The 27,520-nt window shown below is 42.0% G+C and overlaps 1 protein-coding gene across 2 annotated transcripts; it reads right to left on the bottom strand.

Annotated features, from left to right (window-relative positions):
• Positions 1 to 49: 49 nt before the first annotated feature.
• LOC114135422 (monocarboxylate transporter 13) lies at positions 50 to 26,850 on the bottom strand. 2 transcript variants are annotated; one of them, XM_028002706.1, is made up of 7 exons: positions 26,705 to 26,850; positions 19,100 to 19,218; positions 5,579 to 5,827; positions 4,398 to 4,541; positions 3,623 to 4,323; positions 2,309 to 2,549; positions 50 to 789 (listed from the first exon to the last, which is right to left on the bottom strand). In XM_028002706.1, exons 3-7 carry the CDS (start codon positions 5,799 to 5,801, stop codon positions 614 to 616), a joined length of 1,485 nt encoding a protein of 494 aa, XP_027858507.1. In that variant the 5' UTR covers positions 5,802 to 5,827; positions 19,100 to 19,218; positions 26,705 to 26,850; the 3' UTR covers positions 50 to 613. The 2 variants fall into 2 exon arrangements, with proteins under 2 accessions (XP_027858507.1, XP_027858517.1); XM_028002716.1 differs by lacking the exon at positions 26,705 to 26,850 and having other exon boundaries at positions 19,108 to 19,477.
• Between the last annotated feature and the right edge of the window lie 670 nt (positions 26,851 to 27,520).

Below are 27,520 nucleotides of genomic sequence, written 5' to 3'. Positions count from 1 at the left end.
CAAACGTTAGTAAACCGCGACCATCATGAAGCAACAAAGGAAGAACTACTTTAAGAAACAGTGTATACTTTTAATGAAATTGACAGAAAACAAAACTCTTTTTTAAATTAGCATAAAAATGTTTTTTTTTTTTTCAGCTCCAGAAAAAAGTTTAAGTTCTCTTTAAACTTGAACTCAAGGGGGAACTTGACTTGTTTAATAAAAACTACAAACAGATGAAAGTTGATGTTAGATCTTACATTTTAGAAACAGTATTGCTATAAACTCATCCTGGTAGATTATTTTATTGTAATGATGATTCATTGTAGTAACTTTATTTCTCTTTAAGTGGAGCCAGGGTTACTAGGAAACATGTGAACGTGCCGTTATGACCATGAAAACTTTCCAGTATTTGATTACTAAGAAGAAAATGCTGAGTTTATAAGAATCCCAAACATTTACCGACTCACGCAGCGTTCATCTTCTATTCCCGACCACAGAGATGATCTTGCAGATTATGATTAGCTTGACCTAATTTACTGGCTCTGACCTCTGCTGACCGGCTGATTTTTGGATGCAGATTAGAGCCGAACATGAACCGCAGTCAGAGTTCTTCATGTCTGGCTCTTTCCCTCTAACAGAAACACTTTTTCCAGCTCTTTTTCTCTGTGAGTGCAGCATCGTTGGCCGTTTCCTGACTCCGCCGGTTCATCTGGTGCAGAATTAGGAGGAACAGAGCGGAGACGATGAGGGCCACTCCAGACATGAGGAAGCCCGTCCCGTAGTTCTCCATCTTGTCAATGAAGAAACCTGAACGGAAAGCAGAAAAGGGCCAGAAATAAGAAGTTTATGAGAAATTATTTAAACCTGAAATGCAAATATACCTACTGCATAATGTTGCTAACCAACAGGAAAAGGACACAGATGGAAGCTGTCCTACTTAATGAGGAGGACTTTGAAGCTTGTCTTCGAAGTCTGAGAAGTACAAGCCTCTGTGTCAGACAGAGTTAAAAATAGGAACTCATTGTCTATATTTGTAGTCTTTCAGAATCAGATTAATCTGAAATCAGTTTTAACCCAAAAGAGACACAAATAAAATATCAAAGTGTGCAGCACTTCTGAAAAAATTCAAAGCAAACAATAAAATAAGGAGAAACTGACGAGAGGCAGAAGCGTTTCTGCAGGAAGTCCAGCTGAAAGCGGCTGAGATGACGGCTGTTTGATTCAGATACTTTCTGCTCTGTAAGGCCGGCATGCTGCAGGCGTAGAGCGTTTGTGCAGAAGAAGTTGATCATAAGTCATTTTTTTCTTATTAATATACAGATGGTCAATTTAAAGTTGCTTAAAGTTATAAAAAGTGACTCCATAAACACAAATGAGATACAAAGATACTAAATATCATTAAATCTGCTCCAATAGAGCAATGAGATGTTCTCTTTGTTATTATTGGATGTAAACAACTTTATATTATGTTTCATCCGTTTTTTTCTGCTTCATATTTTCAAAAACCCAACTAAACTTTTACTTCTAATTAAAGGAATTGATAAGGTTAGTTGGAGGGAAAATCCATTTAGCAGTGTGAGCGAACATTTAGAAAGCCAACAGCCATGAAATTAACACTGCAGCTTTTGATTATTTCAAACTGTGATCCTGTGAGACGTTTGACAGAATCATGAAGTAAAAGTCGCTGCTGCATGTCAGAGCTGCGACAGGATCGAGTTTTACTGGACGATGAAGCTAAAAGCTGGACGAAGCCTTTTATTTACTCCATCAAAACGTAATGAAAGAGTGTAAAAGAATGAAGGTTTGACCAAAGTACTTTAAACGTTGAACTGGAGATGAGCTATGGTTCCTGTTGGTAAAGGTACACAGTAAAAAAATAACAGCAGTAATTTAGGTTATTTGGCTTGTGACAAGAAAAACGTTCCAGTTTATTTTTAAAAGTTATATTTTCACCATGTTAATTCATTTATAAATGTCAGAATTAGCTAGCTAAATATCAAGTTAAACAACTACATATTTAGCTCAAAACAAAATATTTAGTTTGAAGCTAAACAACCAAACCAGAAGTGGACGACCAAAATAAAAGCTACCTCAGAGCTAAATATGTATTATTTTATTATTATGAAAATATAACATAATAATACATATTATTATGCTAAATATTATATTAGCATGATAATAAATATTAGCATGCAAACTAAATATTTAGCTTCAACTTAAAATTTAGCTTGATGACTAAGTATATAGTTTGGAGCTAAACACGTAGCTTGCTAACTAGGTAACACTATTTAGCTCGGATATGAAGGAGACAACCATCGGGGCTTACCAGCGACGGGCGGCCCCAGCAGGCCTCCGCTGCTGCGGATCAGCATGAAGAAGCCCAGCGCGCTGCCCAGCCGCTCCACGCCCACCACCTCCGGGAGCACCGTGAGGTGGACGGCCACCGTGGCGCCGAACACCAGGCCGTGGGCGGCGCTGAACGCCACCAGCTCAGGGAAGGTGGAGGCCAGCGGGCACAGCAGCAACACGGTGCCGAGCAGAACCACGGTGGCGGTGAGCTGCTGGACCTGGTCAGAGAGAAAGCAGAGGCGCATCAACTTACTGTCATGATGCTGGACGCTTAGATGAACATACAGGAATATTTTAATGTCAAGGAAAAATCTGCTACACCGGAAGTGGAATATTTAGCTAGCTCAGAGCTAAATATTTAGCTTGCTAACTAAACATTTAGCTATAGCAAATATTAACACATACAAACATTTTAATGTGAAGGTAAAATCTGCAACAGGAAGGGTCTATATTTTCACCATGTTTATCATAAATTCAGAGCTAGCAAGCTAAATATGTAGCTAGCATATTTAGCTAAAATATAAATATTTAGGTAAGGTGCAAATTCACTTGCCAATAATAGGAAGTATGCTACTGTAAATAATAGCTGGATCTTCTGAGAAAGCTACATATTTAATTTATAAATTAAATATATAACTTGCAAATTAAATGTTTGGCTGGCTCAGGAATAACTAAATGCTTAGCTAGTTCAGAGCTAATTATTCAGCTTGCTAACTAAATGCTAAAGTTAAAATTAAATACTTGGTCTAGTTTCAGACTTGATATTAAGCTTGTAAGCTAAGCTTAGAGCTATGAATTTAGTTTTAAGATAAATATTTAGTATTTAAATATAAAATATTTAATATGTTGTTTTAGCAGAAAAAGACGAACAAATAACAAATAACCATGAAGGACAACCTTCTCACCTCACCTTTCTCCCCTTCACAATAAGAGCATACATTCGGGTGTGAAATATATACATTGTATCCACCACAATGTAATATTTACATTGCGACAGACTGGCGACCTGTCCAGGTGACCCCGCCTGTCGCCCGGAACTTTAGCTGGAGAGGCAGCAGCACCTCCTGACCTCCTGACCCCACTGGGGACAAGGCTGTTAGAAAATACCAAAATATTTAGCTATGAGCTAAGTATTTAGCTACAAATTAAATATTTATCTTTATAACTAAGCATTTATTTTGGAGCTAAACATTTAGTGTAGTTTCTGTAGGTTTACAGATAAGAAGTGATTTGAAAAAGTGTCCCCCCTCCCCGATCTGTTTCTGCTTGTGTCCCATGATGCTGAGCGTACCGTCTGAATCAGCCTCAGGTTCGCCACCCAGCCGAAGAAGACTCTGCCGAAGAGGTCGAGCACCGCAGAGATGGACAGCAGGGCCGCCGCCTGGTATTCGCTCAACCCCTGGCTGCGAGCGTACGGAACCAGGAAGAGCGACGGCGCGAAGAACCCTAGCGCCGCAAACACGCCGAAGGTGGAGTAGACCATGAAGCGGCCATTGGTGATGAGCGTGTAGTCGACATAGTGCTGGACTCTAGTCCTCAGTTGGGTCCTCTTTGGACCGGTTGAAGAGTTCCCTGTCTCACTGGACGTCTCATCAGGAACTTCCACACAATCTTTCACCGTCTCCTGATCGGACATTTCCAGGACGTTCTGCTCACTTTCCAATCGAAAGCCCAGCTTGGTTTCCTCCAGGTCTCCTTTCTGGAGGCCCTCCTCTTCTTCTTTGACCTTTCTGATAACATTAGCATCTCTTGGGGCCCTCAGGGGCCGGAGCAGCATGCCACACACACACAAGTTGAGCTGCAGCCCCCCCAGGATAAGCAGCGCACCCCTCCAGGAGAAGCTGTCGATCAGCAGCTGGAACAGCGGCGTGAAGCTGAATGTCAGGATGCATTCTCCAGCGCTAGCTAAGGCGTTAGCGACCGGGCGCCTCCTGTCGAAGTACATGCCCAGCATGGTGACGGCGGGGGTCCAGGTCAGCGCGTAGCCGAAACCTGCAGCAATCAAACGGATCAGGAGCCAAGCCCACCAGAGCAGGGCCTCATCTTTCTGTGTTTGCTTCACTCACCGTTTAGGAAACCCACAGTTATGTAGAGTTCAGTCAGGCTGCGGGCCAAAGCGCCGAATACGACAGCGGCGCTGCAGACGAGGCCGCCCGAGATAACCACAGCGCGATGGCTGAAGCGTGCACTCAGAGCGGAGGAGACCGGGGCTGAAACACAGGAACACGCTAACATTTAGCCTACACTTCAATAGTAGGAAGAATGCAGTGAGATTTTCTGCTTAAAGAAAATTTATTGGGCTTTTCTTTTTAAAAAACAAGAAGAGAAAACTTTCAAGAGACCGAAATTAGACTTTGACAGACTCTGTTAAACTCTGTGTTCAGAGACTTTTAAAGAACTCATTCACTCACAAACTTTTCATGTAGTTTATCATCATAAACTACCACTACATGTAGTGGTGGGCAATTTTTAACTAATCCGCTAACATTAAAATAGCGGAGCTAATTTTCCTAGTTAGCAAGTTACAACTTGCTAACTCGCTAATTTCTTTTAGCAAAACGTTTGTTGAAGTGTACTAAAGTAATACGTTTAGTGTGCTAAAAGTAAAAAATTTTGACTGTTTTTTGTTAGAAAATTTCTGCAAAATAATCTAAACATCTCTGAGATTTTTCCATCAATTTCTTTTAATTTTTTAAATTCAGAAATTTCTTTGTTTTTTTGTGTGTTTTTTTTTTAAGGAAATTTCTGAGACAAATCTAAAAAATGTTGAGTTCTTGGCAGAATTTTACTCTTCCTTTTCTATTTTTCTGTTGACAATGGAATAAAACGTTTGTACTTTTCTCTATTTGCAGACCTTATTGATGAAAACCTCAGTGCTTTCCTCTGAGGGACGTTGCAGACAGGAAAACAAAGGAGGAGTAAATTCTCACCAAGAAACTTAAAAAAAAAGAAGACACTTCTGAGTTTGAAAAGTAGAAAATGTGCTAGAAAAAACTCAGAAATTTTGGGATTCATTTCTGAGTTTCAAAAGACAAAAAATTTTGACTTTTGAAACTCAGAAATTTCCAAGTTTTTTCTGGAAAATTGAGATTAATCTAAAAATTTCTGAGTTTTTTGGCAGAAATGTCCTTTTCCTATTTTAGTTTTCTATCTTAGCCCTAATACTCCATCATTCTTTCCTCTATTTTCAGATGATGAAAACTTCAGTGGTTTCCTGGAGGAAAGCGAGGAGCTGGAGGAGAGTTACCTGCCATGTGAATGGTCGCCACGGTGATGGAGGTGATCCATGATGTTCCTGCTGCTGTGGTTTCAAAGTACTGTTGGATCTCAACAAAAAATACACCGAAGGACTTGATCACACCGAAGGTCAGGCCGAAGACGAAGAAGCAGGAGAGCAGGATGAGCCAGGCGTAGCCGCCGTCGGGCGCCGCGGCGTCCCACCTCTTCCCTCTCTTCTCCGCAGGATCCATGCTGACCAGCTGGGGTTTCTGCAACACTTTAACACATAAACACAAACAACTGGATGTTATTTCTTCATCTCTTGTGCAGCAGCCTCATATTTTAATACGCTGAGTGGAAAGTGTCCCCCTCACGCCCCTCGGCCCTTTCTGGTCCCTCTGGATGTCGCCATGTGTCAGAAGAAACTTTAAATCATCAGCTATGAATGAAGAGCGAGGAAGGCTGTCAGGGACATCTGACCGCCCCGCTGACGGGGCAGAAGAAAGCGGACACCTTCTCCAACAAGCCAGGCTGCAACACATGAGTGGCTGCCAGCGGGCCGAGGGGCGGGACCGGACCGGACCGGACCGCCTCCAGGCTGGTATTTATAAAAGCAGTATGACCTGCAAGGACTTTCAAACTTCATTCACCTCCCGTCTCTCTCTGGATCTCTGAACTCACCTCAGAGTTATTATGCAATCAGATTAAGTGTGAATCAGTTCACTGAGTTCTGCACAGAATCAGCTCCGAACGAAAAGATTTTAGATAAAAATGAGAGTTAAGCCTCCACAGAGCCGATCCGAGTGTTTTCTGTCTGTTTGGAAACAAACCTAAACCCAGCAGGAGCATCTCCAAAAGCTGGACGGGTTTCCCAGGCAACGGTAATCAGAATAACGGTGTTGTTGCAGGAGTGTTTGCAGAGCAGCAAGGAGCTGATTATGGGATGTTCGAGTCAAAATATTTACATGTTTAATGTAATAGACTCTGAAAACAAAACATCTTGCCACAAACCATCATCATCATCATGTTCCAACCAGAAACCTCAGAAAGAAAAACGATAACAGCGCCAGGGAGACAGAGGAATGGGCCTAGTCAAAGTACAGACCTAAAGCTGACAGAGAGTTTGAGCCAAGGCTTGAATATTTATCTCCACATGTTGTCCATACCGGTTCTGCATGGAAGAATCCATAAAAAAGTTGATTTCTAGACATGCAGCGCTGGTGGAGACGAACCCAGAACTGGAGCTAAAGGCGGTTCTATACAAACATACACCGCACTTTTCAGATTTTTATTTATTAAAATAAAAAAATGTGGATCACTTACTTCCATTTCACAAGTATGAGCAGCCTTCTATTGGTTTGTCACATAAAATCTCAATAATCAATGTGTGAATATGGTCAAATTCAGCAGGTTTGAGTCATTTTTAAACTCAAACCTGCTGCTGATGTAATTAATGTCAGTAAGATAAGATAAATTTTATTGTCATTATCCTGCACAGTAGAGATTCAATCTGGCATTAAAATGTTTCTTCCTCTTTTCCTGGGTGGTTTTCTTTCGAAGCAGATCTAAATTTTCCACCAGGAACAATCTGAACTCTTCCACTGGCAGTTAGTTTACAGACAAGCTAAAAACGCGGACGTGTAAACAGGAAGTGGATTCTGCTGAAGCAGCAAAACGTAGCGAGAGGAAACGATCATTTCAAAATAAAACGTCTTTATTTACGCCAGGTGAATCATTAACCGCTGCAAAGGCTGTTAGATGCTTTAAATAGACGATTAAACTAGATAAATACCAGGATGAGAATTATTGACCAAATTAAAGGATAAAATCAGAGGATCTGATTGGTCCAGATGTTCCTTCTGTTACCGGTACCAGACCCAGGGGAATCTGAGCCAGAACCAAGTGGCGCACAGGCAGATGAATCCTGTGTAACCAAGATCTGAGTATCACAGAGGAAGCGAGTTGAAACAATGTTACTCTGGCAAGAGCTCGTTTATTCTGAGCCGCGCATGCGCAGAGCCATCGTTCTCCCTGTTAGACCCACAGCGGCACAAGAGCGCCCCTTCTGGTAAGAAGATACATGTGTAACAGAGTTACAAATGTGTTTCTTTGTTAAATTATTATTTCTTATTCATTTTATATTGAGAATTTGTGAATTTTATCTTATTCAGTTATTTTTATTTATTTTGTTGTTTTTGCCTGCGGGGGTCGCCCTTCTGCTCTCCGCCTCGTTTGTGTTTCCTGGGCTTCCGTAGTTTACTCCAGCCCTCGTAGCTCTTCTGCCCCCCCTTTTTCCCGCAGAGCGGTGTTCTGTGCTGCTGTGGAGTCGGAGTGCAGGGAGAAGGAGTTGAGGAGGTTGTTCATTTGTTTTCCCTTCTTCCCCCAGAATAAAAAAATAAAATATCTGGTTGAGACCCACCTGAACGACTTGTGAGACTCATTGATACCACCTGTTACACTGGTGCCGTGACCCTTCGGATCTACAGATCAGCTCGACGCTCTTCGCCGTGGTTGCTGTGCACCTGACCTGATCTGCAGTTCGGGATCCTTTTGTGGTCAGGTCAATAAGAGACTTGGAATTACAACACTTTCTTTTACGATCACTGAGTAAATATAAAAAAAAAAAAAAAGAAAAAACAATTATTTTATGGTGTGCTACTTTTTTTTTAATCCAATTTAAGTGATTGTTCTGCTTTGGTATTTTTCTTTGATTGGAAACAATACTGTGGTGCCTTTTATGGTTACAGGTAACTGGTGTATCAGAGATGGATCAGTTTACTACTCCTAAATTACCTAAAGGTCGGGGTGTGTGGTTCAGCCGTACTGCTGACAGTGGAGATGTAGGACATTCAAAACTCACATATGATGCTAGTGCAGAATCAGGGCTAGGTCAGAGCCAAAGTTGTACTGCTATTGATGGGTTCATGAGGGAGAATCCCCCTACTTCCACACCCTGCAGTGATGTTGATCCCCTTCATCACCTTACAGACATGGTTGGCCAGTTAGGTGCACAAATTGGTGAATCAATTGTTTCTAAACTAATGTCAGCTGGTGTTGTAAATATGAACAGTGAACCTCAGCCTTCTTGTGTCACTCAGAACTCACGTGGTGACAGTGACAGACATGACCCATCTCATTTGACAGTCCATGTTAGACCTGATAGGGTACTTCAGACATACAGAGGTGACCACACTGACAAATGTTCAATCCGTGACTGGATTGACTTGACTAGAATGCACCTCAGAAAACAAGACATACCTACCTGTGGTCAAGGAGAGGAGATCATGTGCCACTTAATGGGCAAGGCAAAGGATGTGGTGCAGATTGCATTGCGCAGTGATCCTTCACTTGATGTTACAAAGAATCCTGAACTGATATATGATGTTCTTCTCCATTACTTCAGTGAAACCCCATCATGCCTCCCCCTCGCCGATTTCTATGCTACTCTGCCCAGACACAGGGAGAACCCTGTTGATTATTGGATAAGACTAAACAAGGCAGCAGACTTAGCTCTTGAGGGTCAGCGTAAGCGTGGGAAACAGACGGAAAGCATGAATGATGAAGTGGCTCTCATGTTCGTCAAACACTGCCCTGACCCGGAGTTATCCTGCATTTTGAAGTGCAAGCCAGCTCGTGAGTGGACTTCACGTGATGTTCAGTTAAGGATTGATGACTACCAGAGAGAGTTGAGGGCAGCTAGCAGAGCAACTGGTGTTCCACAGCTAAGAAGCCAGGTTGCTGCCATCAGCCCAGAGCTGCCTACCCCGGTGTCACCTGGTCTGGCAGCTTATGAGCCTTGTTACTCTCCTCCTAGCTCATTACTTTCACCCTCCTTTCTCCAATCTCAGCATCATTCTTCGTGCCAGTCTCCAGCAGTTTCCTGTCAGGGTGGTCTCCAGGATACTAGAAACAAAGACTCAGTGCCAGTTGTTACACAACATATTCAGCAATCAGAGGAGAGGCTTCTCACTCGAATGGTCGACATGTTTCAGCAAATGATGGAGAGAATGCAGCAACGCAATACTTTTCATCCTACCCGGGGTGGGAGGTTCCAGCGTGCGCCTCGTGAACAAAGCAACAGAGTGGCAGGTTGCAAAGTTTGTAATGACTCAAGTCACACCACTACTTCACACTGTATGTCTGAGAGGCTGTGTTTTGTCTGTTTTGCCCCTGGCCACACCAAACTGAACTGCCCCATGAAGAATCCTTCCCAGTCCCAGTCGGAGGGAAACTAAAGGACCTGTATTCGGAGGGAGGCAGTGCAGGTCACACTAACGACTCCCAAACTGATGACATGTCAGATGCTGAGACTGTTTACACTTCAGAGAAGAACTCATGTAGTAGCTCAGGAGCTGTTATTTATCAGAATATTCACAGAGTTAGCAGCAGTAACAGTCTTTTCTACACTTCTGTGAACGTGGGTGGGACATTTAAAATGGGCGGAATGCTGGACAGTGGTTCAATGGCCTGCAGCATCAGTGAAGCAGCTGAAATGAAGCTGAAAGAAGCTGGAGTGTTAACTGACCAAAACATATCTGATGTGGATGTGGTTCTTGTTGGATGTGGCGGACTTCGTGTTAAGCCTAAATGTGCTTTTGATGTGGAGATGGAAGTGTATGGCTGTAAAATGGTGGTGCCAACACTCGTTGTTCCAGGCCAGCATGATGACTTGATACTGGGCACTAATGTCATAAAACACATCCTGCATCAATTCAAGCAGTGTGATTCCTACTGGAAGACGGTGTCCACCCCGTGTCCTTCTGGGGATCCAGAAACTGAACGTTTCCTGTCCATGCTGTCTGGTCTTAATCCATGGAAGGATGGAAATGCTCCTGATAAAATCGGTACTGTAAAGTGTAACTCAGCTACCTGCCTTGAGCCTGGACGAGAGTATCTTGTGTGGGGAAAACTACCCAGAAACACTTCTGTCTCTCCAGGCAGCACCATCATGACAGAGCCCACGTCATCCCGCTCGGCACCCCGAGGTGTTCTGGTTGCAAAGCTTGTGACCACATTGTGGGGAGACAGGTGGGTTCCATTAAAGCTCATCAATATGTCCGAAAGACCTGTGTTATTGAGACGCAACACAAAGCTAGCTGATGTCTACCCCGTTGTGGCGCTGGAAGACATGGATGATGCAGAGTGCTCAGAGGTTCGACTTGCTAGTTCTGGACAATCTATAATGCCACCTACTGCGGATGCCAGTCTGGTCACAGATGCGCTGAGATCAGTCGGGCTCGGTGATGTTGATATCGAGTCTTGTGAAGTTTCTGAGGACTGCAGAACAAGAATGGCTAACCTTGTTTTGCAGTATGAGGGTTTATTTTCCCGCCACCATCTTGATTGTGGAGAAGCAAAGAGGTTTGTGCACCGTATAAACCTCTCCGACACCCGACCTTTCCGGCTTCCATACAGGCGAGTGCCCCCTGGCCAGTATCAGAAACTGCGGCAAGTCCTGAGTGAGATGGAAGAGAAGGAAATTATCAGAAAATCCACAAGCGAGTACGCATCACCTCTAGTTCTCGTGTGGAAGAAAAATGGAGATCTCCGTATCTGCACAGACTTTCGCTGGTTGAACAAGAGAACCCTGAGAGATGCCCATCCCCTTCCCCATCAGGCAGACTGTCTGGCAGCATTGGGGGGAAACAGTCTGTTCAGTACCATGGATTTGACCTCTGGGTTTTATAATATGCCACTTCACGAGGACGACAGGAAGTATTCTGCCTTTACTACTCCTATGGGCTTATATGAATACAATCGTCTGCCACAGGGTCTCTGCAATAGTCCTGGGAGCTTTATGCGCATGATGACCAGCATATTCGGAGACCAGAACTATCTGAGTCTACTGTGCTATTTGGATGATTTGTTGGTGTTTGCGCCTGATGAGGAATCTGCCTTACGGCGCCTGGAGATGGTGTTTGCTAGGTTGCAAAGCCACAATTTGAAACTGGCTCCCAAAAAGTGTTTCTTTTTGAGGAGATCTGTTAAGTTTCTTGGCCACATTGTTGACGAACATGGTGTTTCAACGGACCCAAGTAAGGTTGAGATCATCGCCAACATGACTGCGGCCCAACTTATGGAACCAGATGGCGTGACTCCATCTCAGAAGCGGATAAGATCCTTTTTGGGGATGATAAACTACTACCAACATTTCCTTCCCGGGTACTCTGCCATCGCCAAGCCACTGTTTGATCTGTTAAAGGGTGACAGGAGGAAAGGCAGACATCATCAGAATAAACTGCCATCCAGAAAGTTGAAAGCCTCTGACTGGACTACGATACAGGAACAAGCCTTCGAACAATTGAAGTCCTCACTGACGCAAAGCGTTGTGTTGGCTCACCCAGATTTCACTTGTCCTTTTGTGTTATCCACTGATGCATCTCTGGATGGCATAGGCGCTGTTCTGTCTCAGGTTCAGCAGGGTGAGACACGTGCTCGGCCCATTGCTTTTGCCAGCAAGTCTTTGTCCCGGTCACAAAGGAACTACCCAGCTCACAGGTTGGAGTTTCTGGCCTTGAAATGGTCCATCTGTGACAAGTTCAGCCACTGGTTGAAAGGCCATAAATTCACAGTCTGGACTGATAACAATCCATTGACTCATATTCTGACTAAGCCTAAACTGGACTGTTGTGAGCAGCGCTGGGTGGCTAAATTGGCGAGTTACGACTTTGACATCAAGTACATCCCAGGCCCGCAGAATATTGTGGCCGATGCACTGAGTCGTGAGCCATTTGTTCGAGAGACTGTTGGCCGCAGGCTGCTCGCTGAACCCTATGCCAATCTTCTCGCTGAAGTTAGAGATGTGTCAAACTCCTCAATCCAGACTGCCTTTCGATCATCCAGTGGTCAGAAAGAACCCTCCTCAGTGAGTGTTAACGCTCAGTCAACATGCAGCCCACTAAAACTGTTTCCCCAGTCTGTTGCAATGGAGGATGTGTCTGCTGTGTTACACTCACAAGTGGAGTGGGATGCTGGCGCGAGAACCCGTGCCATTGAAATGGTCCATCATCTGCCTCAGCTCATTCCATCTGGTCAAGACACTTTACCTGCTTACACTGAATGTGAACTCCGTGACAGACAGTTGGAAGACAGAACTCTCTCTCGTGTTCTATACTATGTTGAGAGGCGTAGAAGACCCTCTAGGAGAGAGAGGTTTGCAGAGTCTGTCTCTGTGACAAAGTATCTAAAGCACTGGGATAAACTAACTGTCCGAAACGGTGTGCTGTACAGGCTTTCTCGGGACCAGAATACCAAAGCGAAAAGATTCCAGTACATTGTACCTGACTCGCTCAAGACCGAGGTACTTCATGGAGTTCATGACAGAGCAGGTCATCAGGCTCAGTTCAGGAGCCTCGGCTTGACAAGGCAGAGGTTTTTCTGGCTGACTCTGGACAGAGATGTCAGAGACCATGTTCGACATTGTCAGCGATGCATTGTCAGTAAGACCATTGAGCCTGAGGGCAGAGCTCCATTGGAGTCTATAACATCAACCAGACCGCTTGAGCTTGTCTGTATTGATTTTTGGTCAGCCGAAGATTCCAGAAACAGGTCTGTTGATGTCTTGGTGATTACTGATCACTTTACAAAAATGGCTCAGGCATTTCCATGTAGAGACCAGACAGCTAAACAGGTGGCGAGGGTTCTCTGGGACAGATATTTCTGTGTCTTTGGCTTTCCTGAGAGAATTCATAGTGATCAAGGAGCTAATTTTGAAAGTCAGCTAATAAGTGAGCTCCTCAGGGTCTCAGGTGTCAGAAAGACACACACAACACCATATCATCCGATGGGGAATGGAAGTGTGGAGCGGTTCAATCGCACTTTAGGTGGCATGATCCGTGCATTGTCCCCTGAAGAGAAGGCTGACTGGCCACGACGTTTACAGACACTAGCCTTCATGTATAACTGTGCGGTTCATGAGACAACAGGTTACCCCCCCTTTTACCTCATGTTTGGCCGGGTCCCTCGCCTGCCTGTCGATGTCCTCTTTCATGCTGTCCTTGATGACTCTGCTGTGGGGAACTATGACAAGTATGTGGCGTGTCTTACCAACGACCTGAAGGAGGCCATGACGATTGCTCAGGACCATGCTTCAAAAGAACAAAGAAGGCATGCTCGGTTGTACAACCGGAAAGTTAAGGGCACTGACATTGCCGTCGGTGACAGAGTGCTCTTAGCCAACAAAAAAGAGAGGGGTAAGAGGAAGCTTGCTGACCGATGGGAATCAACCATCTACACTGTGACAGATATTAATCCAACGACACATACGTACAGGATCTGTGACACAGTCACTGGACAGAAAAAAGTGGTTCACAGGAACATGCTGATGCTGGCCAGTTTCCTCCCAGTGGATCCCACATGTGAAGTATCTGATTCTGCTTCTGCCTTTTCACTCTCTGCTAATGCATCCTCAGTCCCAGACGCAGATGACTTTGGAGGAGAGGAGGAAACGTTGCATGAGAGCTACAACAACACCATGCATGAGACAAGTGCTGGCTTTGATTGTGGCAGTGTTGGGGACTTACCTGGTGTTCTGGAAGGGGTGGGGAACCCTTCGCCTGATCCGACGCCTATGGATTCCGAGAGGAGAACCATTGAATGGATAACACAGCTGTCTGAGCCGAATTCATCAGTGGGGGAGGTAGCTGACTTACGGAGTATGACCTCCAGTCCCAAACACTGCTCAGTTTTGCCCGTGAGCTACACGACAGGTCAATCTGTGGGAGGTGACTCTGCTGCCTTGACCGCTGTGAACGTCCCGGTGGATGTAAGGGACCCAGATCCCAGCGTTCGTATTGTGGGCCATACAGATGATGCTTCTGACATTCTGCATACTGTTGACCAGACCTCGACTGTGCACTGTGATGACTATACTGCACAGACGGAAGTTAGGTCCAGATTTGGTCGCCTAGTCAAACCTGTGAACAGGCTCATACAGACTATGTCCAGGCAGGATGTCGTTCAGAACAAGTTCGATGTTAAAGCTGTTTGCAAATCAATGTTCCAGGCCTTTCCTGATTGATTTCTTCGCCAGCTAAACTATAATCTTCTTGGGTCTGACGTTTTTTTGTTTTGTCTGGACATGATATTTTCATTTTGTATTGTGTGATGAGCCTGTACTACACTGTGTGTTGGGGTTTTGTGGGGTGTACAAGGCACCCTGTAGGCAGTTGATGGATTGGGGGATAAGCGCTACCCTCATACCACTTCATCCTTATGGGATACGTTAGTTGTCTGTGTTCTTAATGCTGACCCCAGGTGATCTGTGATTTATGTTATTTCCGATGATGTATACTGTGTGGTTGATGCTCGTGTTCGATAAAATTCAGTGGGGGTGAGTGTAACAGAGTTACAAATGTGTTTCTTTGTTAAATTATTATTTCTTATTCATTTTATATTGAGAATTTGTGAATTTTATCTTATTCAGTTATTTTTATTTATTTTGTTGTTTTTGCCTGCGGGGGTCGCCCTTCTGCTCTCCGCCTCGTTTGTGTTTCCTGGGCTTCCGTAGTTTACTCCAGCCCTCGTAGCTCTTCTGCCCCCCCTTTTTCCCGCAGAGCGGTGTTCTGTGCTGCTGTGGAGTCGGAGTGCAGGGAGAAGGAGTTGAGGAGGTTGTTCATTTGTTTTCCCTTCTTCCCCCAGAATAAAAAAATAAAATATCTGGTTGAGACCCACCTGAACGACTTGTGAGACTCATTGATACCACCTGTTACACATGCACACAACAAACACCACTTTATACAAAAGACAAAAAGAGGAACAAAGCGAAGACAAAAGACAAGACCAATTCTGATTCAAAAATAGGGAGTGTATTAATTTTTTTTTTACTGTTTCTCAACAGTAAGTGGGTTTCTCAACCCACTACACTCTCCCCTGTTTTAAAAGATGTCTGCAGACACCTGGAATAGAACTAACAAATATAACCATGAAAAGTCAGGTTTGTTGCTTGAAATGTCTGTCATTTGTCAAAGTGTCATTGCTCTAAAATGTCCATATCAGCCTACAGTCAGATGTGGCTCGGTAAGACAGTATGAGGCAAGGAAGACATGCAATCATCAGATTTATTCCAGGTTGCAATGGCTGATAGGATGGTTGACCCAGGTGGTCATATGTGAAGACCTCTAGGTTTTACAGCTCTGGCTGACCTCCTTACTGGCAGCACTTCTTCCTCTGGTGGTGCATGCCAGGTTTGCAACTATCCCACCTCATTCTCCATTGATGGTTCTCCACACAGTTCTTCAGTTAGTGGTGCCACTGGAGGTACAAATTCTGGAACAACCACTAACTGTGTTGAACTTTGCTGTTGCATTTCAGCAGTCTGTGTTAAACGTCCTGCAGGCTGGAACTCTGAAGCTGCTGCTCTGAGATTACCCTGGACATTTGGCTGAGGAACATGGGAGATTATTTCCTCCTTTCATAAACAGGAATAGTTCTGAGGACATAGCTGTGCTCTTCTTCCTCGTCAGAATTTTCATATTTCTGCTCAACTGTCAGATTGTCATGATTCTGGCATTCATTCTGTCTTTGTGTTTGGTTTGAGGATTTAATCGGTTCATAACTGTTCCTATAACTGTGTCTTACCAATGTAGATGTCATGTTTAGTGGGGTTTTGAATGGGGATTTTAACAACAGCTGTTAACCCACTGGGAATCTCAACAAAAGCTCTAGACCTTCAGGGCAATTATTCTCGACATAGCATTGAACCACCTCTTTTCCATTCCCCAACTCTGCACTCCACTCCACAAATATGTCCTGCTGGAATGATCACACCTTTATTGCCACTGCAATGGGGAGCCTCATCAGAGGTTGAGATCTGGAGGGCAGAAACCAAAGCCTCGACTGCTCTGTCAGTAACACTTAGAGTCTTTAAGTAATGCAGTGATATCAGCTCCATTTCTTTCTTCTGTGTTGCTTTTAATAATCTCTGCAATTACATTACTGCCTAAAAGAGGACAGGTTTTTTTTTTTTGCCAGTTGTTTGTTGATTCTTGCGTTGTGTGTGAATTGTGAGACAGTTATTTTTTGTTTTTGGGCATATGCACCGACTGATGGCACCCTTTGAATTTCGTTGTCCTTGTGACAATGACAATAAAGATTTATCTTATCTTATCTTATCTTACCTTGAGGCGGTTCTGACTAATATTGGTATCACATTTGTTAGATAACATTCCTTTGAGTGTACCTGGCGTCATTATCTTGAAGATTGTGCGAATTATCTCCATCTCGGTAAAATCTTCCTGTAATCCTTCATCTATTTGTTTGCATAGATTACTGTATGACACATCAGAACCAAAATCAGAGATTTGTCCACCATGAAGCTTAAACTCTCTGCGTGGAAATAAAACTGCAACATCATTTAACCTCAACACCTGGTCTCCTACACTGGAAGAGGGGCTCCTCTTACCAACTTCACTGGCTGTCGGTGGTATGTCAGCAGTGGAGCCTCCTGCTGTCTGTGTTGGCTGCAAGGGAATGTCTGTTTCTGGAGTAGCTGTCTGCAGACCTGAATAGATGAGGTCCAGCTGAAGAGAGGCAGGACAACCAGTCCGACCAGCTGACACATTATCAGTTCTTGAAAGTGTGGTTGGGTCATCTCCAGTTGCACCAACATCAGCGGCGAGCAGGTTACTAACCAGTTCATCCAAAAGGAGGAGCTGAGCCATGACTTCATCCTCTGACGCTTTCAGTTTCTCACTTCTAACAAAGTCAACAATCACATCATACAGTTCTGGTTCACTTAAATCATGAACATGAATGGCACTTCCATCATCAGTCGAGGTCACAACTGTCTGCAGCTGCTCCGTACTCAATGTACAAAGTTTTTTCTGTATCTTGAATTTGAGTTCTTGCCGTGAATTGATGGTAGCCATGCTGACGTTTCACCAGCTGCCTTGGCTCTCTGGATGACAACCTCAATGCAGCCTTTCCTGAAGCCTCAGGAACCGTCTCTGGTCGTCTCCACATCAACCTCTCCTGGCAAGACACTTGGGATCCCGGACGAGCCCCCAATTGTTACTGGCACCAGAACTAGTGGGATCTGATCTGTACCAAGTGGCGCACAGGCAGATGAATCCTGTGCAACCAAGATCTGAGTATCACAGAGGAAGCGAGTTGAAACAATGTTACTCTGGCAAGAGCTCGTTTATTCTGAGCCGTGCATGCGCAGAGCCAGGAAACTCATTCTCCCTGTTAGACCCACAGCGGCACAAGAGCGCCCCCTCTGGCAAGAAGATACATGCACACAACAAACACCACTATATACATAAAAAAAAAGAAGACAAAAGACAAGACCAATTCTGATTCAAAATAGGGCTTGTATTAATTATTATTATATGTTTTTCTGTTTCTCAACAGTAAGTGTGTTTCTCTATCCACTACACTTCCAGAACCTGCCGGTACCAGATGGGTGACTTCTGGTTCTGGAGGTTCTACAAACAGACACTCTGAATACTTTCTAGATTAGGATTAAAACTTTCCTTTCTGATAAAGTTATCCTGTCATTAAGTTGCTAGAGGACAAACTTCCTCTCCAACTTGCATCATTGGTTGTTATTTAAACTGTAAACTTCATGTTTTCTGCTGTTTTCTCTGAAGCTACACCTGGTCTGACGTTCTGTTTGCTGCCATCAGCTCATCGTTCTTCCTCTCCTGCTGTTAACATTTGACTTTTTTAACATAGAAACTTCTCCTGGTTCAGTTCTTCTGTTTCTGTCTGTTCTCACTTCTCTGACCTCCAGGCAGACGGCCACCGGTACTGACCCGTGATCTGGTTCTACTGGAGGTTTCTTCCCACTAAAGGGGAGTTTTTCCTCTCCACCGTCGCCCTGTGCATGCTCGCTATGAGGAATTGCTGTAAAGTTGACAACAACTCAAGCAATTGTCTGGTCCAGGAGGAGTGAATGCTGCGTTTCCATTAATCACACAATTGCTCAATTTGACATTTCAAAGATAAATTTTCTTAATGGAAAAAAAAACATTCTTTTTTGGAAAAAAGTTTTGGCACTAAAGCAGATTTATTTCACAAAACTGCAATGGGAACCGTCATGATCAACGACAGGATGTTTCTACTTGCGCAAACCATGAAGAAGAAGACAGGAAGTAGTTAAAGGATGATGGCGCTGCATCTTTTCCAATGACTTATCACATGAACAGACTTATTTGCATCCGATTTTAATGTCGTTTCGGATTTAATGGAAACGCTGTAATTACAATTTATTTTGTTTTTTTACATCATCAGAATATAGACAAAGTTTAGACTCGATGCTCTGCTGGATTTCTTTAGATAGAAACTTTTTAAACTAATTTAAATAATAAACTAAACTTAATGCACTGACTGGAATGACTTTTTATTTTGCAAAGTGCCTCAAGACGACGTTTGTTGTGAATTTGCGCTACAGAAATAAACCAAATTGAAAATGGAGAGATGCATATTCAGATTTATTTAGATAAATAAGAGAGAACAATTAAGATTTAGCTTGGAATGCACCGGAGTTTCTTCATTAAGAATTTAAACTGCTGATTGGAGAGATTTATACTCTGTATCTGCATATTACCTGGTTACCTGCGGCGTTGAGTCACTTGGCGGCCATCTTGCTCCTGCAGCAGTCAGCTTTCCAGGTTCGGTGTTCGGCGCCTGGCTCCGCTTACAGAGAAGTCTCTCACCCAGACGAAGCTGCAACATGTCAGCCGACAGAAACAACTCGGTTAAATAAAATGCTAATGTAACATGTGAGCCAAGTCTGACCTTTGAACCCCATTTTTCCCAGGATTTCCGGGTCTGTCAACATGCAGGCGTAGGTCAAAGTCCCATCAGATGCTGAGTAAACTTGTGTGATTGAGTCAGCGTGTGATTCACGGTCTACATCAAGAGAAAGAGGTTTTATCATCTCTGACGGCTCCAACAATTAAAAGTTTAAACCTCATCATTAAGGTCAACCTTTACACTGCAAAAACACTAAATCTAACCAAGTATGTTTGGTCTAGTTTATGGTGTAAATATTTGAGTACACTTCAAATAAGACAAATTTAACTTAAAAATATATTTTCAGCTATAGATATAGGAGATTGTTTAAGGTCTGTAATCCTTTAATATTGATAAGGTACTAAAATGGAAAAATGTTTTATTGTAAGTGAAAAAAATCTGCCAATGAAAAAAATACTTATCAATATTAAGGAATTATTAACCTAATTTGAAGTTATTTGAAAGCTGATTTAGTCTTTTTCAAGTGTATTGAGATATTTGTACTAAAACCCAACAAAAAACACTTTTGTGTTTTTACAGTGTAAAGATTAATTTCTCCCCCAGTTCAGGTAAATAAAACAGATTTAGTTAGTTTATCTGACCTTTTTACTTCTCCTTTCAAAAGAAGATCAGATTCACATCAGTTCAAAATGTTAAAAAATAAATAAATAACAGGAAAACAAAAATTATAACTTCAGTATGTTTTAGTTAGGTTTCCAAAAACACACAATATAGTTCCAGTTAGTTTTAGTTTTTCACCATTAATTACTGTTTTTATTTATTTCAGTTGACTGAAATGTTTTCAGTTTGGTTTTTTTTATTAGCTATTATTTTTAGTTCATAACCTTGGTCAGGATTTTTCCCGTTTTGTCATTCAGAAAATCATAAACATGTTTTCTGATCTGAACTATTGATCCAGATTTTCATGGAAGCTGAAGGGTTCATGGCCTTCCTCTCATGTTTACATTCATTTATAAGACATTAACTGGGATCTGGAACGTCCTGCTGTCGGAGCGTCACGGTTCACTGAGGAAACTGACAACAAACTTCTGTGTTTTCTACCAGGATTGGTGAGTTTATGAGAAGTTCAAAGGTTTTGGGCAAAGTTTGGATGTAAACCCGAGTCAGCAGCTTCAGGGCCGCACGTTGTTCTTTATGCTCTGCTGAACATATTAAATATTACAGATAAAGACTCAATTCTGTGTTTTTATCTATCCACAGCCCTCAGAAATTCCTGGAAACTAGCTTTCCATGTTGCTGTGGAACCGGCCACAGCAACACGTTTCCACCCAAACTTTTCACTCCGACCACAGGAAGCGGTCCAGTTCTGCAGCTCAGAACCGGGCCAGAGGGGCCGAGCTGTAAGGCAGGCTGTACATCCAATCTGCACCACTTCCATGTGTGGAATTAAATGAGATCAGATAGTTTTCAAAGCATCTGCAGTCTGACGGTTCATGTCGCATTTTACAGCATTGACGTTCTCACAGAAGCAATTATTGCTACTGAATTGGATTCGCTGTATGAATGAACGTCCAAAAGAAAAAATGGATTTCAGCAGAAAATCAGAACTGAGCATCAATCCTCATGTCTCTCTCTCTCTTTGTTAAGAAGCTATTTAACAGACCATAAAACGGCGTTATGGAGGTTTTAACAGTGACTTTATGTCTCAGTATTCATCAGTCTGGCGGCTCAGATTAGCCATTAGATCTCAGAGAAACTCAGACACAGAAATATGAGGAAAACAGGATAAAATAATCAATCCTCCTTCTCTGCATTGTTCAGAACAACATGGACGTTTCCATGCTGCATTAAATCATTTTGACTGCAGAAGAAGAAACCTTGCTTTTGATGCAGGTGCAGTGCAGAAACATTTTGACAGATGTCTGAACCAATTAAAGATTTATGGGTAATGGTGACAGGTAGAGAAACAAAGATGTTTCTAATAATGAATTTAAGCATCAGAGGTGACTTTCATACTGCAGGCCTCAACACTCACTTCAGACTTTCACTTAAATTCATTTATTTTTTCTGTGGTTGTTCACATTTACAAATATACATGACTTGTAAGTGATCTCCTGTGTGAAACCTAAAACTTTCTGAGGTTGCCTTGGAGACGGTATTTTAATGTACGCACACGTGGAAAACAGCACAACAAAGAGAAAACTACCAACAGAAGACACATTTAACTTCCCCGTCTTTGTTGAAGGAAAACATTTGGACTCATTTTGGTTGTCAAAACCAAACCTGGAGCGTTGCTTTGATTCATGTTTGTCTGATTTACAGTTGCAGCAACACGTCACATGCTGACATGTTGCAGGATGTAACCAGCTCAAAGCAACAAACCCAAACAGGCCGACTCTATTAGTCTCCAGCAACCTGATAATTACTGTGAACACTAACAAGCAGGCGTGTGTGTGTGTGCGTGTGTGTGTGTGTAGGGGTGTGTGTGGGGTTGTGCGTGTGTGTGTGTGACACCATCAGTCTCCTGATTGCGTGATGATTCAAGGTCATGATTTAAAGAACAATGAGGCGGTAATTGGAGCCGGCTGGACGTCGTCTCTGATTGGTGGCGGCGCGAAGCGTCTGCTGAATTATCATATTTTACAGATCATCTTCGTTTTGTCTTCTGTTCTTGTGATTCTTTATCACAGTTATATTTATTTTTAGTAAGTTTATTGAATCATTTCGAAACTGAATCAAATGTTTCCTCTCATCATACATTCATGTTTTGTGATATTTTTAGAGAGCAGCTGAAACACCAGCCTTTCACCATTATCTATATCAGTCTGTTTAAAGTTGAGTTTTGAATACAATAATTGCTTCTGAGCTCAACAGCAGAACTGGAGGTGAAACACTGGTTGCATGAGATGTTATAATAAAATACCAGAAGAAGAATATGGAAGGAGAACAGATCCTTTCACAGATGGAAGGTTCTGGAGAGTGACCTGGCTGAACCCATTACTATCTCGGCTGTAGGAGGAAAACAACATTGGGACCGCCTCGACCCGACGTCCTCTCCCTCCGGTACCGCAGAACAATAAAAGTCTTTCTGCTAACAATCACCACCATCAGGGGCAACAGGAAGGAAGGTGAAGGACAACATGTTGGAGCTAAAAACACTGAATAATAATAACACCAGATGCGCTGAGAGCATTTTAACTCTTCAGGGATCAGAATAAAGCCGTCCTGCAATATTCTGCAAAAACAAAAACAAGCCACTATATTCATACACAGATGGGGCTACATGAACTTTTATCTACATTTTTATTTTATTTTATTGTATGATAGATCAATACAGAGAGCGTCAGTGCAGAGTGAAAACAAAATGATATTTTCTTTTATTCTTTTCAAGTGAAAACTGAAAATTGTTCCATCTTTACTCTGATACTTTTTAATAAAACTGAACCGACAGATTATCTCAGATGTCCCTCATCAGTAAACTGTTTAATTTAATCTGGTTCTGCTCTGAAATCAATCAGAGAAACCCAGCAGAATCTCAACAAATACATATTACACATCAATCTTCTGTAATCACAAGGGTCCAATTAATCTGCTCCAGTAAAATATTTGGTCCACAACAAGTTTCACGTCTCCAATCCAACATAATCTGCAGCTTTAAAATTCCCTTCAGATGTGTCTAAACGTCTAAGAAACCTTTCATCATAAAGATCACAGGAAATTTAAGGGGCTAATTTTCTAAAGCTAATTTCAGTCCATTTCTGTAAGTTTCTCTGGTTCTACCATTTACTGAGCGTCATTTCTATCCTCTTGTTCAAGCTTGTTAGCGTTAATAACGGATGTCTTGCTTTGCTCATGTTGAGATGAACTTTCTGTTTTCTCTGCTCAGATAACTGAGCTGCCAGAGAGAAACCATCGTGGCCAGCAGCTGATCTGAATCCAAACGCATCATGCATCCTGTTACAGAGCTAAAAATTCTCCTGGCTTCAGATGTTTTCAGATAAAGAGACTCCGTCCGCCTCTTTTATCTGCCTGATAGCTAATCCATGCAGCCTCTCCTCATTTCTCAGATTATAGTGATCTAGCTTCAGTTCTTGTACATTTCTACCAAACTTGCACATCTTCCCCTGAACTCTGACACTGTTTTCCTTTGTTCTCCTCTTAATTGGTGCTGCAGGAGCGTCACAACATCTGGACTGAAGTGTCAAGCTCTCGTTTCATTTCACTTCCTTAAATTGGCCGTTCCTGCTTTTCTGTGAGATTCATTGAACTGAGTAAATTCTTCATTTCGGTTTAAGCCTCCTGCTCTGGATCTAAATGGTCTCTGTAGGGATTTCTGTTCTGACAGTCAGTGTCTGAGTGGTTTAATTGGATCCTCATCTAATCAGGAATCTGGTGGTGTGCGTCCAGTGCAAAGCCAGCAGAGGAGAGCAAACACTGATCGTATCTCACAACAAGGAGAGGAAACGAAGGACGTTTAGGACAAAACGAGCCTGGCTGCACACATTTCCCGATGAAAAACATGAGACGAGGGGAAATCGTTTTCACCTGTAAAATCGGATTTATTGCTTTGGAAAACCACATGCAGGAGTTTAAATGATTTAAATTTCACCAATTAGCACCATGGTAATTTATCATCGTGTTTTTAAATATTTACTTGGTGAGCTAGCTAAGTATTTAGCTTGAAACTATATAGTCAGATAGCTAAATATTTAGCCTCAGGCTAATTATTGCTAATTTTTGACTGAAATGTAAACTAAAATGGAGTAGCATCAGATTTTAGCGGTTGGAGGCAAAAAAAACACAAGCCATTTCTCCCGCTAGCACTAGGCTAGTCCATTAGCTCTGTTTGTATTTACCCAGAATGCCCTGCTCTGTAGTCCACTTCCTGCTTTTGAAGCGGTCTCTGGTCCGCTTGGCATTCACATGATTTCAAACTGAACCGGAGTTCACTTCCTGAACCCAGACCGAGGTTTGGAGGCGGAGCAGAGTTCGCTCTGTTGGTTCGATTAGCATTCAGACCGCCCCAAACTGGAGTTTGATTAAAATGGATAAAACAGGATTTACTGTATATTAGAAATGTTAAGAAGTAACAAAAAATCAACCTGTTTGATGCTAGAGCTGTGTTCTACATCATTCTAGATCATTTTTGTACATATTTTAAATTAAATTCAATGATTGAATTTGAGTTTATCATAATTATTCTCATTAGAATAAACTTCAGCATCATTAGCAACCATATTTTGGGTTTGCTTCCTGCTGACCAGATTTGCTTGTTTGGGTCTAATTGACGCTGTTTCATTAATGCCTCCCCCAGGTGATGCCTCCTAGTGTGTAGAGCCATATTCCCAGTATAAATTCAGCACTGAAGCTGCATTTTGCTGAGGATTATTGTTTCATCTGAATATTAACTGGAACAGCAGCAGAAGAAAACCTTGAGGAGGAACGAAGCAGCTGCTCTTCGTTACGTTTCCCTTCAGGCGCGTTCGCCGATTCCCTCCAGAGGTCATGGGGTCAGGGCTGAAGGACCCTTAACGTCGAGTGCTGGACTCACTGTGAATCCTTCAGATCAGACTGAGCTGCTGCAGATGAACCGCCACCAGGAAGACGGGATGAAAGACAAGCTGGCTGTGAATTTTAAACGTTGAGCATAAAGCTGCTTCTCGCTCCTCCTGGGACATCAGATTGTTGCAGACTGGCAGCACTTCAAAGAGTAATTACAGACAAAAAACAGATTACTCGACACACTTCCACAATATGTTTACACTAAAGCTCTAAAATCTGGGTGAAGATCCACATTTCTGATGTTTCCTCATAATTGTGACCTTGTGTTGAAATCTGAAACGGTGTGGACAAAAGCTAGCAGGGAGGAGAATAAAGCAGTGTCGATGCTCATTAGGCTGGAAAAGATGACACAGCCTTCCCTGATTAGTATGCCACAGAGAGACACACTGCGCAGGAGCTAGCTGCTCCTTCTGAGGCGGCACAAAACCAAACTTCACTTTGTTCCTAAATGTTCAGAAAAGCAGCAGATCTTTCTGTCTCCCTCTTTTTTATATCTATACTCTATCAAAGTGGCATTAATTGGGAATATTTTAAACACCTGGGTTGTAATAACTTTGGGTTTTTCATTATAGTTTAATTGTATTTCCTTGTAACTTTTTGTCAGTTAGTTTTAGTTTTTAGAGTTTGTTTGGTTGTTTTTATTAGGGAAACATTGTTTGGTTCTGGTTTAGTTTTTTCATACTAAAGGCTAATTTTTAGGTGCAGAACTTAAAAAGCTCAAAGTATTACATTGTGATACATCGATTGGGTAATGAATACTCAACAGGAGAATTTTTTTTTCAAAAATTAGCTTTATAAACGCACAATTTGATTCCAGTTAGTTATATTATTATTTATTTCAGTTGAAAATATTTTCTCAATTTCGGTTTTTGTTATTTCATTAGTTTTAGTAAACTATAATAATCCTGATGATCACATGCCATGCTGCTAAACTCTGCCTCTTCTCTCAAATCTGAACAGTTCATGTCCAGCATATGTGGGGTCTGCAGAAATGTTTGCTCCCTTTTCATATAGATTGATTTTTTAGGACACTCAAAAAAGTTTTATGGAGAGAAAGTCAGCCTTGATGATCTTCCACAAGTACCACCTTTTTCATAAAGCACTTTAAAAACACCAAGAAATCAACAAGCATTCAAAATAGGAAGGACAAAAGAAAAACAAGATCAATGAGAAGCTAAAACTCAAGGAAGAATAAATGTCATGATTTGTGGTAGTTGAGTGGTGCGACAGACGCAGCAGATCCAGGTCATGGAGATTTAAGCTATGGAGCAACTGATGACATTCATGCAGAGTTTTAACTTCCACACACAGGCTAACAACTCGACACATGAAAGTTGAATATTTTTCAACTTTTGTCAGAATCCCCCATCATCCACTATATTTAGTCTTAAATTTGATTTGCCTTCAGTGAGAACAGAAGAGGGGAGAGGACACGGCCCTGAGGGACGCCGGTGCTTTTAGCCAATCAGTGCAGCTGCAGATCAACTCAGCAGTTACAGATTTGTGTTTGCTCAGCTCTTCACCGCAGGAACTCTCTGGAAGCAACAAACATGTGCAAGTTTATCTCCTTAATCAGAGGGCCTCCCTACACCCACATTACAGGAACTATATATTTATGCTGTGACCTCTGACCTCTAGTCTCGATGAGCAGGAAATCCTCCCACCTAAACATCAGCATCATAAATGTGAGGGCGTGCAGCAGCAGCAGCACTAAACTGAATATGTGAGACATTCAGCTTGAAAGAGGAAAATGTTCTTAAACTCTGCTACAACAAACAGAAGCTGAAATGTGTGCAGCCATGTTTGACTCGTTGATAAATGACTCGACTTCACAGCTCCAGCTCAGCGGTCATTTAAATTGCATAAAAAGTTTGAAAAGAAAATAAATACCAACCTAAAGGAATCTGTGTTGAAGTACCAGAAGGATGTCGGCGGCATTCTGGTCAGGAAGTGAAGATGTCGTTTCAGCCGAGTCGCGTCGGACCTGCTGGGAAAACTAAAAACATCCCAATGAGATCTGAACAGTTTTTAATATGAACTAATACCATTACTATAGTTTTAATTAAAACTGAAACATACGAGATTTTAAATCAAATTCAATTTTTCATAGATTAAAAATTAGTTTCTAATTTCTTTTCCATTTAACGAAATCAACAAATAACTTTAACATCAAGCAGAACTTTAACAGCAGGAGCTTAAGATGTACTTAAAATGAACTGCCTGGTTCTGAGGAACCAAGCAGTTCATTAGAAAATGTACACAAGAACGTGGAGATTTTCAAAATTACATAAAGAAATATTATAATAATGAAATACTCAAATAAATATTTGTTTCCATCAAATAAAAATGAAAAAAATGAAAACTGAAACGACTCACCCAAAAAGAGAAAACTCTCTTTTGAATATGAGAAAATTAAATAACGAGCCTGAAAGAAAATCTAAGAGTTAAAAAGTAAAAGATACTAAAATATGTTAAGTTGATTTACAAAATAAATGTCACAAAATAAAATATTATGAAATTTATAAACAAATCCTGAAATAAATAAATGCTAATAATAATTTATAAATACACCATTAAATAAATAAATGTATCCATGAAATAAAATAAACATATTTTAAAAACTTAAGGGGGAGCTTATTTTGTTAAACAGGTTCCCTTATTTTTCACTAAAGGTTTTATTTTCTTTCATGGAGAAATTTATTTCATAAAT

The sequence above is a fragment of the Xiphophorus couchianus genome, chromosome 2, assembly GCF_001444195.1.
Source record: "Xiphophorus couchianus chromosome 2, X_couchianus-1.0, whole genome shotgun sequence".
Lineage (NCBI taxonomy): Eukaryota > Metazoa > Chordata > Actinopteri > Cyprinodontiformes > Poeciliidae > Xiphophorus > Xiphophorus couchianus.
Note: the sequence above shows the minus strand (reverse complement) of the source record. Positions and strands in the feature narration are given on the sequence as shown.